The following is a 16230-nucleotide window of genomic DNA, read 5'->3' as shown; positions in this document are numbered from 1 at the left end:
ATTACTTATTTACAAAACTTACAGGCAGAAACTAAGAAAAACGTTATTTTTTCCAAAATGTTCTAGCTTGCTGGCTTACAAAATTAGAGAAAGAGGTGGGGGGGAATGAAATATTATACTGTCTTTTATATTTTTTGTAAGTTATAGGGTAGCTTTTGTAGAATGTAGTTGACACCTCGGGCAGTGTCAAGGAAGGCAAGTCCTTATAAGTCCCATTTGGCTTTTGCTACCTGAAGTTCCATTAGTAATTCACTTAGTTTCCTGAGTTTCTGATAGGCCTTGATAGGTATCTTAGGAAATCTATCAAGTCTCTTGAATAGTGCATTTTGTTTTGCTTCTGCTGAGCCATAACATTTGTCAAGTCTTTCCCAGATTAATTTAAGGCCTGTGTCTGGGTAGTCTCTATATATTGTCCTGATTTTCTTGGCATGTTTGGCTGACTCGATTCCAAGCCATTTGATCAGGAGGTGTATCTCTTCACTACATGCAGGTCTAAGCTTCTTATAGTGTTTTTAAAAGAAGATCACCAGTCTCTGTAGCTTCTAGGGCAGTTGTTAAACATTTCAAGTCCTTTAGTGACTAAAGCTGGCCATACATGGATAGAAAATCGTTTGAATAAACTTTTGTTTTTGATAAAGATCTGCCGAACGACTGTGTGTTATTATTATATTATTGATCGTTTATGGCATAAATCTTATATTTTTTGGCGATCAGTGATCAATGCACATGCGCTGCACATTTTTTCGAACTATTTACAATCAATTTCCCTACTAATGTTTAGAAAATCGTTTGATTATGTAACAAAATTCCGACATACTGGATCTTCCTTTTGGCATAGAACTTTGCATTTGGAGAATCTAAATGTGCCCACTAATGTTTCTAAAGTCAAATGATCGGGCTTATCAAATGCTTTTTGAAACTATTTTCAACCTATGTATGGCCAGCTTAACTTGCGTTGTGCAAAGAACTTGGCAAAGTCTACTGTGGCTTGATTAGCTGGCTGTGTATTGCTATGGTGAAAAGGAGGTGTGTGATCATACCTTTAAAGAATCTCTGGTTTAACCTTTAACATTCACGTACTGATTACTCATTCTGATGTGAAGGCAGGACCTTGAGGATAATTTGTAGATTCTGGTGCCTTGCATGTAAGATGTCTGTCGTAAGAGGTTTCACTTTGCTTGAAGTCCTCTTGTTTGCAGATTTGAGAATTGTCGCTGACTTGCGGTGGTGCTATGTAGCATCCTCGGTTTGTCTCCTCGGTGTAGTCTTTGTTGCTGCTTGGACTGAAATGTTGATATATGTAGTCTGAAGTACGTTGTAGAGGATCTTTAGATTCAACTTCTGGACCAAACACACTGCTGCGCCTACTGTGTTCGTTATCGGGGTATATGGCAGATTCTAAATCCCTCTGCTAAAGTGTCTGCCACTTCTTTCACTACAATAAGCTTCTCTAGGTTTGCTTCTAGTAGTTAATTTCCAAGGACGCTTCGTATTGTACTCTCTCAACCTCTAAGCATGCCTCTTGTTGAACCTTCTCAGCCTCTAATCTTGCCTGTTGCTGCACCTTTTCAAATTCTCTCTGTTTCTTCTTGGCCTATAATCATGCTTTATCTTTTTTTTATCTGCATTTCTTGCTTATTGAAGGCTGGTCTGGCTTTTGCAGTTTCAGCTTTTGCGTGAGCAATAGCGAGTGCATTACTTGCAGATGAGGCTCTAGAGCAGTGATGGCTAACCTTGGCACCCCAGATGTTTTGGAACTACATTTTCCATGATTCTCATACACTCTGCAGTGTGGTTGAACATCATGGGAAATGTAGTTCCAAAACATCTGGGGTGCCAAGGTTCGCCATCACTGCTCTAGAGGAACCAGAGACTTTGGACCTTGTTTTAAGTGAAGGTGCCTGACTCTGCGACATGTTGTTTGTGTAGGTGCTTGACTGTGTAGAGACTGCTGTGTTGTTGTATGCAAGTGGCTACGCTGACAGTGTAGTAGACCTCTATGTAGTCACTGTGTATCCTGCTTGCTGGGTATCTGCTGTTTTATTGTTCTGTCCTCGCTACACTTTTCCTTGTGTGTAACTCAACATGCAGCTAAACCCTCCTATCCTGCACTAAGCCAGATGAGTGTAATCTTGAAGCTGTATTAACAAAACAGGGTGGGTAAAACTATTAGGAAAAAATAGATAATGTATATATAATCAGTATATGAAATATACAGAAAATGCAATAGACAATTAGGCTGTGCATGGTAAATGATTCATACCAGCGATGCTGCCATTAGCGGATGTAAAGCAGACTTGTATAAAGTACTTGAAATTTCTACTTGAGTAAAAGTACAAGTGCTCGATCAAAAGATTACTTGAGTAGAAGTGGAAGTGCTCGCAGAAAAAGTTACTTAAGTAGAAGTACTAAAGTATTCAACATTTTTTTTACTTAAGTATTGCAAGTAGTTTTTTCAAAAAATTTGCTACTTAAGTACTAAAAGTAAAAAGTACCAGTAGTTTTGAAAAAAAATTTCTACTCAAGTACTGAAAGTAGAAGTACAAGTACTGTGTTATGTAGTTATTAAAGAAAGAAGTCAAAAGTATGAACATCATATTGTTTTTATTATTTCAAATGATTTATTCAAATGATTAACCTGTGTTTGTTAGTAGTTTCTTGATGCACTTTAAGCGCTGTAGCACCATTTATTTGTTTGTTTCATATTTTCTTTTTATTGGAAAGATTTGGTATAGCAGCTTTTATTATACACAGCCTTTATTTTCGTATGCGCTGATTTACAAATGACATTATACACATTTTTTTGAGCTTTATGCAACCTGCCATCTACTGTTCTGGCAGTGGTAATTTTTTTTAAAAGTAACGAGTAACTATGCAGCACAAAAAAAAAATACTTGAGTAGAAGTATCGAAATCATCGAAAAAATGTAGTGAAGTAAAAGTAGAAGTAGGAGAAAAAAATTCTACTCTAGGAAAGTACAGATACCGCATTTCGGTACTTAAGTACAGTACTTAAGTAGTTCTACTTCGTTACTATACATCTCTGATGTAAAGAGATGCAAATTTCAATCCAACATGTGTTCTGATAGCTGGTTCCATCTCTCAAGTGTCGGAGATGGAGTCTGAGCTCCTAGGATGCACCTGTTTTCTTTTCTTAGACTGAAGGATAACTGGAACTTTTGGAAAAGCTGATAAGTTTCTAAATTTTGCAAAAAAAGTAAATTTACCACTGGCCCCATCTTATGGTCAAATTTGGTATTGCAGGCAGAACAACCTAATGAATATCCTGCTTGAGGCAGAACAGCAGGTATCATTGTTCTCTCAAAACCAGAAAGGGTTTACACCCGGAAACCTATCGCCCTATCTCCCTTTTAAAACTCTATAAGAGAGCAGAGAGTGCCGATAGGAACTGCAAAAAGTGTAAAAGCATATTTATAAAACATTGAATGTGGCATTCATTAAGCAACCATTGTTGGTGAATCATTTACTGTAGAGTAAAACAAATTCACCTGCGAGATTCACCTGCAGTGAATGTTTGATTAAAGTCACACTTACTGATTATTAAATATGCTCCTTTGATTGACCAAAGTCTATATACAGTATATATATATATATATATATATATACTGTATACTGTATACTGTATATATATATATATATATATATATATATATATATATATATATATATATATACAATTGATAAAATAAATGTATTGTGCTTTTATGGCTACGAATGGGACCTTAAAATGCCAGGTCTGCATATACTGTTTGGGCCCTTTGCCTGATGTTGCTAGGTACAAAGTTAGATTTATACTTTTATACCAAGATTTATACCAAGTCTTCTGCCCATGGCAGCTAGGCGATGGTGGCGTCACACTCCTTCCAGTGGAATTCTGGGAATTACAGCACAGTCATAATGTTACAGGAATATGGAGGTAAGGTAAGTATTAATTTAACTTCTTTCTTTACGGGTGCATTTTGCACTTAGCAACAAATGATGATCTTTAAATGGAGGAGGGGGGCTTTACAGTGTATGTGGTCCTTGCATTGTACTGCAAGGTCTACTTAACGCAATTAAAATGATACAAATAGTATTAATAAAACTTACAGTGAAAGACTAATTACAAATGTAGAGGAAACACACATATTATTAGTGTTCATAAAATGTAATGTTGCAGTTTGAATACATTGTTAACATACATATCAATACCATAGGCTATATTATTATTATACTAAAAACATTTCAAAAACATACACTTTTTCATTTTGGATTATGGGAACAATTAAGATGGCATGGCAGATGGAAAGGGATGTCTGAGAAGACTTGAGTCTTGGTTTGATCCTTTGTGTCCTGCCTGTTTGCTTATCACTATTGTGAAAGTAAAAATAAAATTGAGAAAAAAAAAATCTGGAACAGTGTCATAAGGCTATTTCTCTGTGTAATCATATTTTTAATTCTGCTTTCTATCAGAACTCAGTTCCCTGGGACTGACGTGGCCCTGAATATAAAAGATGCAGATGGTGACCTTATTCGCCTTTTGGACAACAGTGACATGGAGCTTCTTTATACAAGAGGAAAGAGAAAGACTCACAAAGAAAACTTCTTCTCCTGGGAGTTACACATAACACACTGTGAGGACCTGGATGCGTACAGCAATGGAGCTGGAGAGAATAGTCCTACAGCATAGTCAAAGAATACAATACATTGTATCCAAGAGTTGTGACAAAGGACACCAGTCCAGCAAGAAATAAGGAACAAGACATGATGGAAGAGGCTTTCTTTTTTAAGAATGCCACTGTGTGCAAATGTGTAAGGTCAGTGTGCATACTGAACTAACACATCCAATTCAGGAGGAAAAACTGCTGCCTCGCACCAGAATCCATCTGCTATTCATTTTATTGGCAGAAGCATCATCAATCATAGGCAGCTCCTGGGGGTATTACAGATGTCTTCAAAACCCCTCAAGAGCAGAAAAAAAATGACAGATGTTATTAATTTATTTTTTTTATTTACTTCTGTCATCCTCTCCTTCTTCCTTTCCTTCCACCCTGTCTTTTCTTCCCTTTATTTCTTCCTTTCATTTTTATCTTTCCTTTCTGACTTCTCCTCCTTTCTCTTCTTTCTTCCCTTATAGGCAGATGCATAATCAATCATAGGCAGCTTCTGGGCTTTACAGATGTATTTAACGCTTATCAAGAGCAGAAACAAAATGACAAATGCCATTAGATTTTTCTTTTTCCTTTGCCTCTCATTTGTTATCATTTCCTTTTTCTTTTCTTTTACTTTGTTCCCTTTTATTTTCATTCTTTGCTAACTTCCTTCCTTCATCTAATCTTGTGCTTTTGATTTATTTCGGTCTGCCTTTTGACTTTTGCCCTATTTCTCATTTAATATTCCTTCCTTCCTTCCTATTTTTCTCTCTACACCATCCACCATTATTTTGCTCTCCTAGTTTTTTCTCTTTTACCGGCTCTTTCTGTTTCTGTCTCTCTCTGTCTCATATCACTTTCTTTCCTATTTCATACAAGGTAATCCCTAGCTCTTTAAATCCTTGTTTTCAGTGCTGTCAGTATATTCATTTTAAATGAAAACTTCATTAAACATCAGCTATAAGATATCTGCTTAAGATATATTCTTCATGGTGATTTGATTCACAATCTGTTGTACATTTATTATTGACACTGAGCCATACATAGACTTAATGGAGGAAATATGTCCTGTGCTAGCACAGTGATGTGAGAAAAAAAAAAAACGTGTTTTTACTGTATTTCCCTTTGAGTTCTGAAGTGTATATTTTAATAAAATATCGAAGTTATAATAAAAGTATACATTCCTATTTATAAATGGTAGGTAAATACATACATTTTGTGAAATGAATGCTAAATATTTGCAGTGTATTCCCCTGTTATCCAGTGCTGTATCTTGGCCTAGGCCGACAAGGCCCAGGCCTAGGGCGGCACTTTGCAGGGGGGAAGCAAAATAGCTGCATACCGCATGAAAAAAAAAACAGCCTCCTCCTGACTCCCGCACGAAAAGGGTCCCCGCAGGCTTGCGCTACAATTTTAGTTTAGTGCCTGTCTTATGGGGCGAATTGGGCCAGAGGGCAGGGTCCAGGAGGCAAATCAGTCTGGCAACCCCATAAAGCAGTCACACTGCTACCTGCCGGTGTGATAGGCTGCACTAATGGGCACTGATAACCTACACTGGTGGCCACTAATGGCTGTACTGATGGCCACTGATGAGGCCACACTGATATGCTGCACTGATGAAGCTGAAATGATGGGCAGTAATGAGGCGGCACTGATGAGGCTGAACTTATGGGAACTAATAAGGCTATGCTGTTGGGCACAGATAGACTGTGGTCTGTGGTGTACAGATGACAGGGCGTATCATAAACAGGAAGGGGTGTGGCCTTAACAGGAAGGGGTGGGTCATATTTAAATTAGGGGGTGCACAAACTTAGTCAGGCCTAGGGCAGCACAAAACCTAAATACACAACTGCTGTTATCAAAATGTTTTTTGAAATATGTGTGTATGCATGTTAACCCCTTAAGCCCCGGAGGATTTGGCTGCTAAAAGACCAGGGGTTTTTTTGCGATTTTTTACTGCGTGACTTTGACGGACAATTGCGCGGTTGTGCGACGCTGTACCTAAACGAATTTCACGTCCTTTTTTTCCCACAAACAGAGCTTTCTTTTGGTGGTATTTGATCACCTGTGCGATTTTTTGATCATGCGCTATAAACAAAAAAAGAGTGTAATTTTTGCAAAAATAACAATATTTTTCACTTTTTTTTATATGAAATTCCCCCCAAAAAAATGTAAAAATCAAAATTTTTTAACATTTCCGGCCAAATTGTTTTACGCTACATATGTTTGGTAAAAAAAATCACAAAAAGCGTATTTTGATTGGTTTGCGCAAAAGTTATCCCGTTTACTAACAAAGGGAAAGATTTTTGTCATTTTTGGTGGTTTTTTTTTTTAACGAGTAATGGCGGCGATCTGCGATTTTTTTTGCGGTACTGCGACATTGCGGCGGACAGATCGGACCCTTGACTGACATTTTTGACACTTTTGGGGGTACCAGTGACATTACTGCAGTAATCAGTGCTATATATATGCACTGTTACTGCAAAAATGACACTGGCAGGGGAGGGGTTAACTTTATTGGACAGGGAGGGGTTAAGTGTGTCCTAGGGGCGTGTTTCTAACTGTGCAGGGACATGGCTATTGGTGTAAAAGCAAAGATCAACGGTTCTACATAGTAGAACCGTCTGATCTTCATTTTTACACCAGGGAGAATGACGGGCGGCTTGTTTACATAAGACGCTCCGCCTTTCTCCCTTCACAGGAGCGATCGTAGTGTGACCGGCGGACATCGAGTCCGCCGGACACACGCACTGATTTGTCTGTGAACGAGCCGCGGCGGGCGCGCGCCTCGGCGGGCGCGCGCCCGCCCGCAAAAGGCTCGCAAGTCAGTGACAGGCGAGTGACGTATCCATATGTCACTCTGCCTGGCCGGGGCTGACCGCCGCAGTATATAGTCGTGCGGCGGTCGGCAACCGGTTAAGCTTTTAAAAATAGCGGTAGAAATGCCACTTCTATGTAGCCGAATAAGCAACAGTTTGGATGTTTGTCCAAATGTCTGAACAGCCAAAGTTCAGCCTGAACCTAGGTTAAGTCTAAACAGTTAGCTTATCCATACTGGTGAGCTAGGTTAAATCACTGACTTTCTTACATGACTCTCAGGTTCCTTTGCAGTTCCAATAATAAAAATGAAAGCTCCTATTGGGTGAGGAGATCTCTTTAGAGGCATGGCAGGTAATCTGGTCTCAGGCGGCTAAAAGCTTCCTTTGTACCTTCGATAAAGAAAATGCATATAAAATACTCTACTTTTTGTACCCGACACCAGAAGTGCTCCATGCCATTTACCCCTCTAGCTCTGATCCCTGCTGGCCTTTTCCCCCCTTTTAGCTCACTTAGGCACTTTTCTTTGTATAACTCTTTTCTTTTCTATTTGTGATACCTTGCACTACAATGCTCCAGTTACTCTATAGTCATAGCAGAAAGTCTCCTTGTTTTTTCAAACACTTTAATATCTGATTGATGTGCTTTATAATTTGTTCATGAATATTCTGTGATGCCTATACTACTGGCCTCCATTGAAGTTCAGTTCCATGACCTAGGCCTTCTTGTCACAGATATTTAGTATGTTCTTGATCTGCTATGATTGCTGCCTGTTCACTACAAGCTTAGTGCCTGTATCCCCTGATTTCCTTTTGTAAATGGAGAAAATTAAAAATAGTTTTTTATTAAAAAATTAAAGCTCCAGAACTGCCAAATGCACCAGTTTTTCTTGACCTTTAAGAGACTGTCACATAACTAACTCTACTCAATCAAAGAATCCCAGGGGAGTGGAAAAGTTGTGTTGGAGAGTATTGTATTATATTCAGCAGACACACCATAATGCCCCCTATCTTAAATGTATCTATATTTTCACTTGAGAAGGTTTTACAATCAGACAGCCAGCATATTATTTAGCAGAATGAAATCATGATATGTTAGATAACTAATATGATACAGATCTTGTGTATATTTCTTCTTAGCAAGTCCAATATGTCCTGATAGCCTTCTTATTATTGTAACATTAGGTGTGCCTGGTGTCTAACTGATTGGTATCTTCTTATTAGAGATAGACTGATATGTTTTTTTCAGGGCTGATACCGATACCAATGTTTTGGTCACAACAACGTATCGGTATCGGCCGATATGGGCCGATATTTTGTACATTTAAAGTTTTGAAAAATAAAGACAATTTTTGACACAAATCTGGTACTGAACCTGTTAATTTTTGTTTAATGTCTGGCTTGCTGGCACACTGTGGTGGGTGGCTGGCTGGCTTGCTAGCACCCTGTGGTGTGTGGCTGGCTGTCTGGCACCCTGTGGTGGGTGGCTGGCTTGCTGGCACCCCGTGGCGGGTGGCTGGCTGGTACCCTGTGGTAGGTGGGTGGCTGGCACAGGGGCTGTGGGTGGGTGGCTGGCTGGTACAGGGCCTGTGGACGGCTGGCTGGTACAGTGCCTGTGGTGGGCTGGTACAGTAGGCCTGTTGGTGGCTGGCTGTTTGGCACCCTGTCTGTGGGTGGCTGGCTGTCTGGCACCCTGTGGTGGGTGACTGGCTGTCTGGCACCCTGTCTGTGGGTGGCTGGCTGTCTGGCACCCTGTGGTGGGTGGCTGGCTGGCCTGCACCCTGTGGTGGGTGGCTGGCTGGCACCCTGTGGTGGGTGGCTGGCTGGCACAGGGCCTGTGGGTGGCTGTCTGGCTGGTACAGTGCCTGTGGGTGGCTGGCTGGTACAGGGCCTGTGGGTGGCTGGCTGGGTTGCTGGTACAGTCTCTGCGGCTGGCTGGCTGATACAGGGCCTGTGGATGTGGGTGGCTGGCTGGCACCGGGCTGCTGTGGGTGGGTGTATGGCTGTGATACACTCCCGCGAGACTAGTCCTGACTCCAGATGAGGCTGTCCAAGGTGAGGGAGGTGGTTCAAGAAGGCATCACAAAAATATTGGCAATATCGGCCAGTTCCGGGGCCAATACCGATATATCGGGAAAAGTGCATATCGGCCTTGTCGATAATTGGTCTATCCCTACTTCTTATACATTAGTGTAATCACTTTTTATGATGGTAGTTCTTATAAAAAAAGGAATTATGGAATACTATATGTTTAAAGTTGAGATGTATGAAAGTTCAGTTTTTGGTCAAACACCAGCTGCACAGACGTGTATAACTCTCTAGAATGTTCAGAACAAGGCCAACATTGGCAAGGCCTCATTAGGAACCTTTTGGCTAGTGGGGGTTTGTGACATTTGTATTGTTTCTGGATTGCTGGATTGTGTTATGTTCAGTACATTACCTTCCCTGACTGCCTAGCACAGAAATTTACATTTTGCCATTTTTGTTTTGAACTCCTTATTTTTAGGGGAAATTGGGGTGGCATGGGATTTGGTACTACTCCCCAATTCTCTCCACACAGTTTGTGGTTCATCAGTCCTCACTAATGTCACATTTTCCCTCTTTAGGGGGTTGCATAGCAGATATTACAAATCATTTTCCAACATGACCAACTTCTGCTTCCTCTGCTTGCCAGAACAATATGTCTGTATTGTAAAGGTTACTTCCCTTTTGTGTTTATTGGTAAAATTGTACTGCTGGAGAATTAAGCTCCAAGTTCTCTAAGTTAGCTTGCTGTTCTCCCCAGCAATGTTGTTTAACTAGCTGAGTGGAGTATGTTCTGTTATTGTTGTGAAGCTTAAACCCATAAAGGTAACTCCTGCATCGCCCACATGACCGAAAGGCACTCCTTCTAAATGGTGGCATACTTTACCACCCCGGAGAGTAGCCTCCTGGTAGAAGATGAGATGTTCCCCTCCTGATTGATCCACCTGGCTCAGAACTGCACCTAATCTTCAGACAAAAGCATTGGTTTGCACCAGAAACTGATGTTTGAAAGCAGGAGCTTGTAATACAGGACCACTGGTCAGTGTTTCCTTCAAGGCTTTGAAGACCTTCTCACATTGTAGTATCCAAGACACCAACTTGAATGGTTTCTTTGGGCTAGGTCAGTTGAGAGTTTGGCAAAGACATTACAGTTGCACACAAATCTCATCCCAGCTGTCCCTATTATTGGCATAATCTGCTGCTTGGTTTGAGGTGTAGGTCAGGCCATAATGGCCTTGACTTTCCCCGTGTCAGATTACCTTCTTCTACCTGGTGTTCTAAGTACTGAACTTCTTTCATGCCAGTCTGACACTTTTGGGTTTGATGATCAAATTAACAGCTGGCAATTTGTCTAGGACCTGAGTGAGGCGTGCAAGGTGTTCTTTCCAGGAGGGGCTGTACATTACAATGTCATTTATGTAAACATTTAAAAAAAGGTCATGTACCACCCCTTGAAAGGTAGCTGGGGAATTCTTCATCCAAATGGCATTACTGTACTCAAATAATCTGAATGGGGTGTTGAAGGCTGATTTTATCTGAGCATTAGGTGCTAGGGAAATATGCCAGTGCTCTCTGCTCAGGTCCAGAATTGTTTGATAGCAGACAGCTAATCTAAGAATTTTTTCAACAGTGAGCATTTGGTAGGTATCAGCAATAGTAATGCCATTCAGCATTCTGTAGTCCACGCATAACTTGGTTGTCTGATCCTTTTTAGGGACCAGATTTACTGGTGACGTTCAGACACTATGGACTTCCTGAAAAAGCATTAACTTTAGCAACTCTTCAGTCACTTTCTCTATTTCTCCACAGTCCACCATCACTAGTTGCGTTTATCACATTAAGTCCCCGTTCACACTAAGGCGACCTGTGAGGCGACCTGGTCGCCTCACAGGTCGCCGTAGGTCGCCTTCCATAGGGAAGCTGCGGACCCGTTCTAATAGGAGCGACACAAGTCGCTCCGACTTAGAAAAAGGGTCCGGAGCTTCTTTGGGGCGACCCGGAGCAACCGTCATAGACTTCAATGTTATGAAGTCCGTGCCGGCCGCTCCGAGGTCGCGGCACGCTGATCGCACCGCGACCTCGGAGGTCGCCCCGGGAAGTAGCGTCGCTTGTATGTGAACGGGGCCTAAGTTTTTCTCCACATGTGTTACTACCCATGTTGTTTATTTGTTGACATGTCCTTGTCAAAAACAATATGTGGGACGTACCATTAGAACATTTAATGTGAGAGTTAATAAGCATATCACCAATATTATCCAGGGCAAGGATAATCATAATGTGTCCAAACATTATTTAGTTCATCACAACAAAAATCCTAGGGGTACATTATTTCAAATTATAGACTATTTTGTTCCTCCTTGGAGAAGTGGGTCCAAGATAAGGGGCGTTTCACGTTGTGAAACATACTGGATCTATACTTTGATATATTTTTTCCCCTATGGCCTTAAAATTGAGCGGGATATTAACGCCTTCATCAACACAGCTTGAATTTTTTGATGTTGCTGTTTGATCCCCCTGTTTGGAAGACCATGTTTTTTTCTGCTATTTCTTCCATGGTTTTTTGATCATTTTGCGTTTTCCTCTTTATTTTAACATTTTACCATTTTTATCTTTTTAATTATTTTAATACATTTTCATACTTTGGTATATATTTTAGCTATTTTTTAATAGTACCATTGTTTGTCTATGTCAGATTTTATTTATTCCCATATACATTTTACATGGGTTTTACCTGTTTTTGAGGCTGCTTGCTGCAGTTCTCTTTATTGTCCACTAGATGTCAACATTGGTCATGTGTGGTTTCTAATGAAATTTCTGCACTGATCCCAATTATTTTCTTATACAGTATATTGTTTGCGGGTTAATTTGGGTCACTTTAATGTTATATATTGTTCCATTCGCATCACTGGCCCCGCTCTGTATGTTTACACATCGGCGAGCTTCCTGGAGATGACGCGACCTCTACCTAACTTCCAGTTTGTCCTGGAAGTGACGTTACGGCGCTGGCTCTATGCGAGAATGAGGCTTGGACCGCATGCCGGCGCCATCTTGGCTGGTGTAACGTTAGAAAACCATACCTCGTGAGAAATCCATACCCATGTCACTTCCTGTCAGGAACAGCTGAGCAGCGTATCAGTGCGCATGCTCACAGCCCCGGATACGTCATTGAACAGCTGAGGAGCTGACAAGTGCGCATGCACGGAGGGTATGGATTTTTCACGGTAGTGTGTGTAACGTTACACCGCCTCAGCTGTTGCGGCGTTTACATTAAAGGTTACATTAAAACAGCTCGGCTGCAATATGTCATCTCCGCTCCTATCCCTGTCACTTCCCTGATCTCGGCTACTAAATGTAAAAGCGGCGGCGAGTGTATGAAATATAAATGACGGAGATCTCGGCTCCGTGATCCGCTTTTACATTTACTAGGCGAGATCAGGGAAGTGACAGGGATAGGAGTGGAAATGATTCATGTTGCAGCCGATCTGTTTTAATGTAACTGCCGCACAGCTGAGGCGGTGTAACGTTACACACACTACCGTGAAAAATCCATACCCTCCGAGCATGCGCACTAGTAAGCTCCTCAGCTGTTCAATGAAGTAGGTGCTGACGTAGGTGCATCGGAAGTGACGAGGGTATGGTTTTTTTCACGGGTATGGTTTTTTCACGGAACACCGGTATAGCGGTGCCTGGCAGTTCAATTCAGGTGGGATACGAGTTTTTTTGATTTATTACCCTATAAATAACCTTATGGCTCTATATATCAGTTGGCGTTTACCTTTGATAAAATAATTTTTGATGAAACGCGTCAGAACTTTGCCTTATGCAGGCAGACCATGCCAAAGACTGCTTGATCTGTGTATCTTTCACTCACTGCTTAATGTTCCTGGATGTTTGTAAGTGTACCCTTTTACTTTTAATACATCTATTTAAAGTGGAATTACACTATGTTTGCTTTGTCTGGGATTATCCTTTCCATGTAACCTGGAGAGAGAGGAGATTTATGTCATCTGACCCTCTGACCGCAAACTGGAACATCCGTTATTGCAGTTTGAAGATCCGCAGGACATTGTATGAGCCTATTTGACCCTTTTGTCATATGGCCATTTGGGTCAATTTGTTCTGGTGAGCGCAATTATTTTTCTTTCCTGTCGGTGTTGGGATCTGGTGTCCTCTGTGGATCACACACATCACCCTGGATCTGATTATTACGTTTTTCACTTGGGACTTTTTTGATACTATATTAACACCAATTACCGCATTTGATTTAATATATATCTTTATTGAGTACGGTATATCTTTTTTCTTTTGCGCTGCACGTTATTTTTATTTTCTCTATTTCTGCCTGCACCTCCAGCAAGATGTGGTAGGCAGACTTAAGGTATTCTCCTTTGTTTCAAATTAACTGGTGACAGTGGGGTTTATTTACTAAATAGAAAAAGGGAGGAAGAAACTGCGCTAAATATCAGTAGAACGGGTAGCAGCAACTTAATATGTGACAAACAACAAAAAAACAGTAAATGGAGGAAGCTGCGCTAAGTGACACAAAACATAAATAAGATTGAGTCCAAAATAAGTCCCAAAAATTATGTGATTAGTATATGAATATTAAATCCAAGAAATGTCCAGATATTCAGACGAAAATCCACAGGTGTAGACAATGAATGAAGTTACTGCTTACCAAATGTAGCAGTATTATTTACTAGTATTTATTTACTAAAACTGAAGAGTGCAAAATCTGGTGCAGTTGCGCATGGTTGCCAACCAGCTTCTAACTTCAGTTTGTTCAATTAAACTTTGACAAAAAAAAAAATCAGGATTGCTGATTGGTTTGTATGTAGAGCTGCCCCCAGATCTTGCACACAAAGGGTCTAGTATGGATTGGGAGGGGGCACGCTGTTTTTTTCGGTCTTTTCTATTGCCGGCATTTTTTTGTTTACATTTCAGCTTTCAGCTGGGAAGGCCGTTGACAGCTGATGAGTCATCAGTTATTAAGGACGCTCCGGACAGCTTCCTGGCCCGCTGCTTAACAACCAGATATTCTTCACACAGAATAAGAATCAGTCGTTCATTTCTCGACCTATTGGAATCATTCCAAAAATGTGAAATTTGTTAGAAAATAAAAAATAAAGTGAAATTATATGAAACAAAACTAAATGAATGCTGAAACAAATCAAGGAAACAAAATTGGCAACTGAACGGATCTATCCACAACGAAACTAAACTCATTTTTTTGTTCTGCACATGTCTACTTTCTGTCTTCAAACTCTTTACCCCAAATTTACCAGATAAGTGACATCAATCAGGTGCTTTGTACTTGGATATTGTCAGGGTCCGGACTGGCGGCAGATGACTGCACTAGAGGTGTATCCTCTGTGTCAGTGAGGGATTGGCGTGGACCGCACTAGAGGACCGGTTCTAAGTTACTACCAGTTTTCACCAGAGCCCGCCGCAAGGCGGGATGGACTTGCTGCGGCGGTAGCAACCAGGTCGTGTCCCCCGGTAACGGCTCAACCTCACTGGCAGCTGATACAGGCGGACAAGGCAAAGGCAAGGTCAGACGTAGCAGAAGGTCAGGGCAGGTGGCAAAGGTTCGAAGTCAGAGGTCAATGGCAGAAGGTCAGATACACAGGCAAGGCAAACACAAATCGCTTTCTCAAGGCACTAAGGCAACAAGATCCGGCAAGGACAAGAAGGGGGAGTGGGTTTATATAAGAAACAGGAAACAGGTCACAGGAAACAGGAAACAGGTCACAGGAAACAGGAAGGGAGGTTTGGACCAGGCACCAATTACTGGTGCACAGGCCCCTTAAATTTCAAACAACCGGCGCACGCGCGCCCTATGGTGCAGGGACGCACGCGCCGGGAACCACGTGAGCGGGGAGCGGAGGAAGGAGCCTGAGCGGGCACAGGTGAGTGGATCTGGAAGGAACGCCGCGAGCGCTCCAGTCCAGAAGCAGGGACCGGAGCGCTCAGCGTTACAGATATGGCCCTTTCGAAGCTCTTTATAATTTTTACTGCTGCATAGGGAGTAAAATATACACCTTCTGATCTACTTTGCACATCTGCTCTCTGGATTTGCAGTCGTACCAATGCTTTGACCTGGCCTGCAACTGTATCATGTTCTCCCATACCATCCCAACCAGCATCTCCATTTTGTGAAAGAATTTCAGTACACAATCCACTACAGGGATCTCAGGACCAGCAATCTTGCTCTCCTGTGGTTCTTGGATTAGGTCTAGGGGTTCTCTTACTTGCCATCTGTATGAGTTCAAATGGTAAAAAGCCTGTGGACTCCTGGAGTACTTTTCTGTAGACAAACAGAAGGTGAGGCAAATATGATTTTCAGTTCCTTCCCTGCTACTCCATAAATGTCCAGGTAATTTGTTTAAAAGTTCCACTGAAATGCTCGCACAGGCCATCTGTTTGTCAGTGGTAAGGACTAGTCATGATATGTGTCATGTGTAATTTCCTACAACAGAAAAGCACAATTCTATATCATAATACTAAATATACAAGCACGGAGTGGGATCATTATATAATGGGAGTCAGGTTGATGGGCAGTGTGTATTGTGTACTTACCCTTGTTCTCCCCTATGACACTCTGTGTCTGCTCTAGATTCCAAAACCTTGGGGGCATAGTCCCCCCGTTTCCCCCGCCACAGATTCCAAGTCGTGGTGTATCCCATGTCAAAGCCAGCTCCAAAAAAACAGGCGGAAACGGTCAGGCGCACAAGGACA

At 41.5% G+C, this 16230-nt stretch overlaps 2 protein-coding genes across 2 annotated transcripts in view; one reads left to right on the top strand and one right to left on the bottom strand.

The window, feature by feature from the left end:
- The window catches only part of NCF4 (neutrophil cytosolic factor 4), a 52182-nt gene extending 47147 nt beyond the window's left edge, over positions 1-5035 (top strand). Inside the window, exon 11 of the mRNA XM_082265490.1 lies at positions 4473-5035. Within this exon, the coding sequence (XP_082121616.1) occupies positions 4473-4689 (217 nt within the window). The 3' untranslated portion in view covers positions 4690-5035. The remainder of the gene's footprint in view (positions 1-4472) is intronic.
- IFT27 (intraflagellar transport 27) overlaps positions 1-16230 on the bottom strand; it is a 553630-nt gene that overhangs the window by 488371 nt on the left and 49029 nt on the right. The gene's annotated exons all lie outside the window — the stretch shown is intronic.

Source organism: Pelophylax lessonae, assembly GCF_965119305.1.
Source record: "Pelophylax lessonae genome assembly, chromosome: 8".
In the NCBI taxonomy this organism is placed as follows: domain Eukaryota; kingdom Metazoa; phylum Chordata; class Amphibia; order Anura; family Ranidae; genus Pelophylax; species Pelophylax lessonae.
The sequence above is the reverse complement of the archived record's forward strand: the minus strand, read 5'-3'. Positions and strand labels throughout refer to the sequence as shown.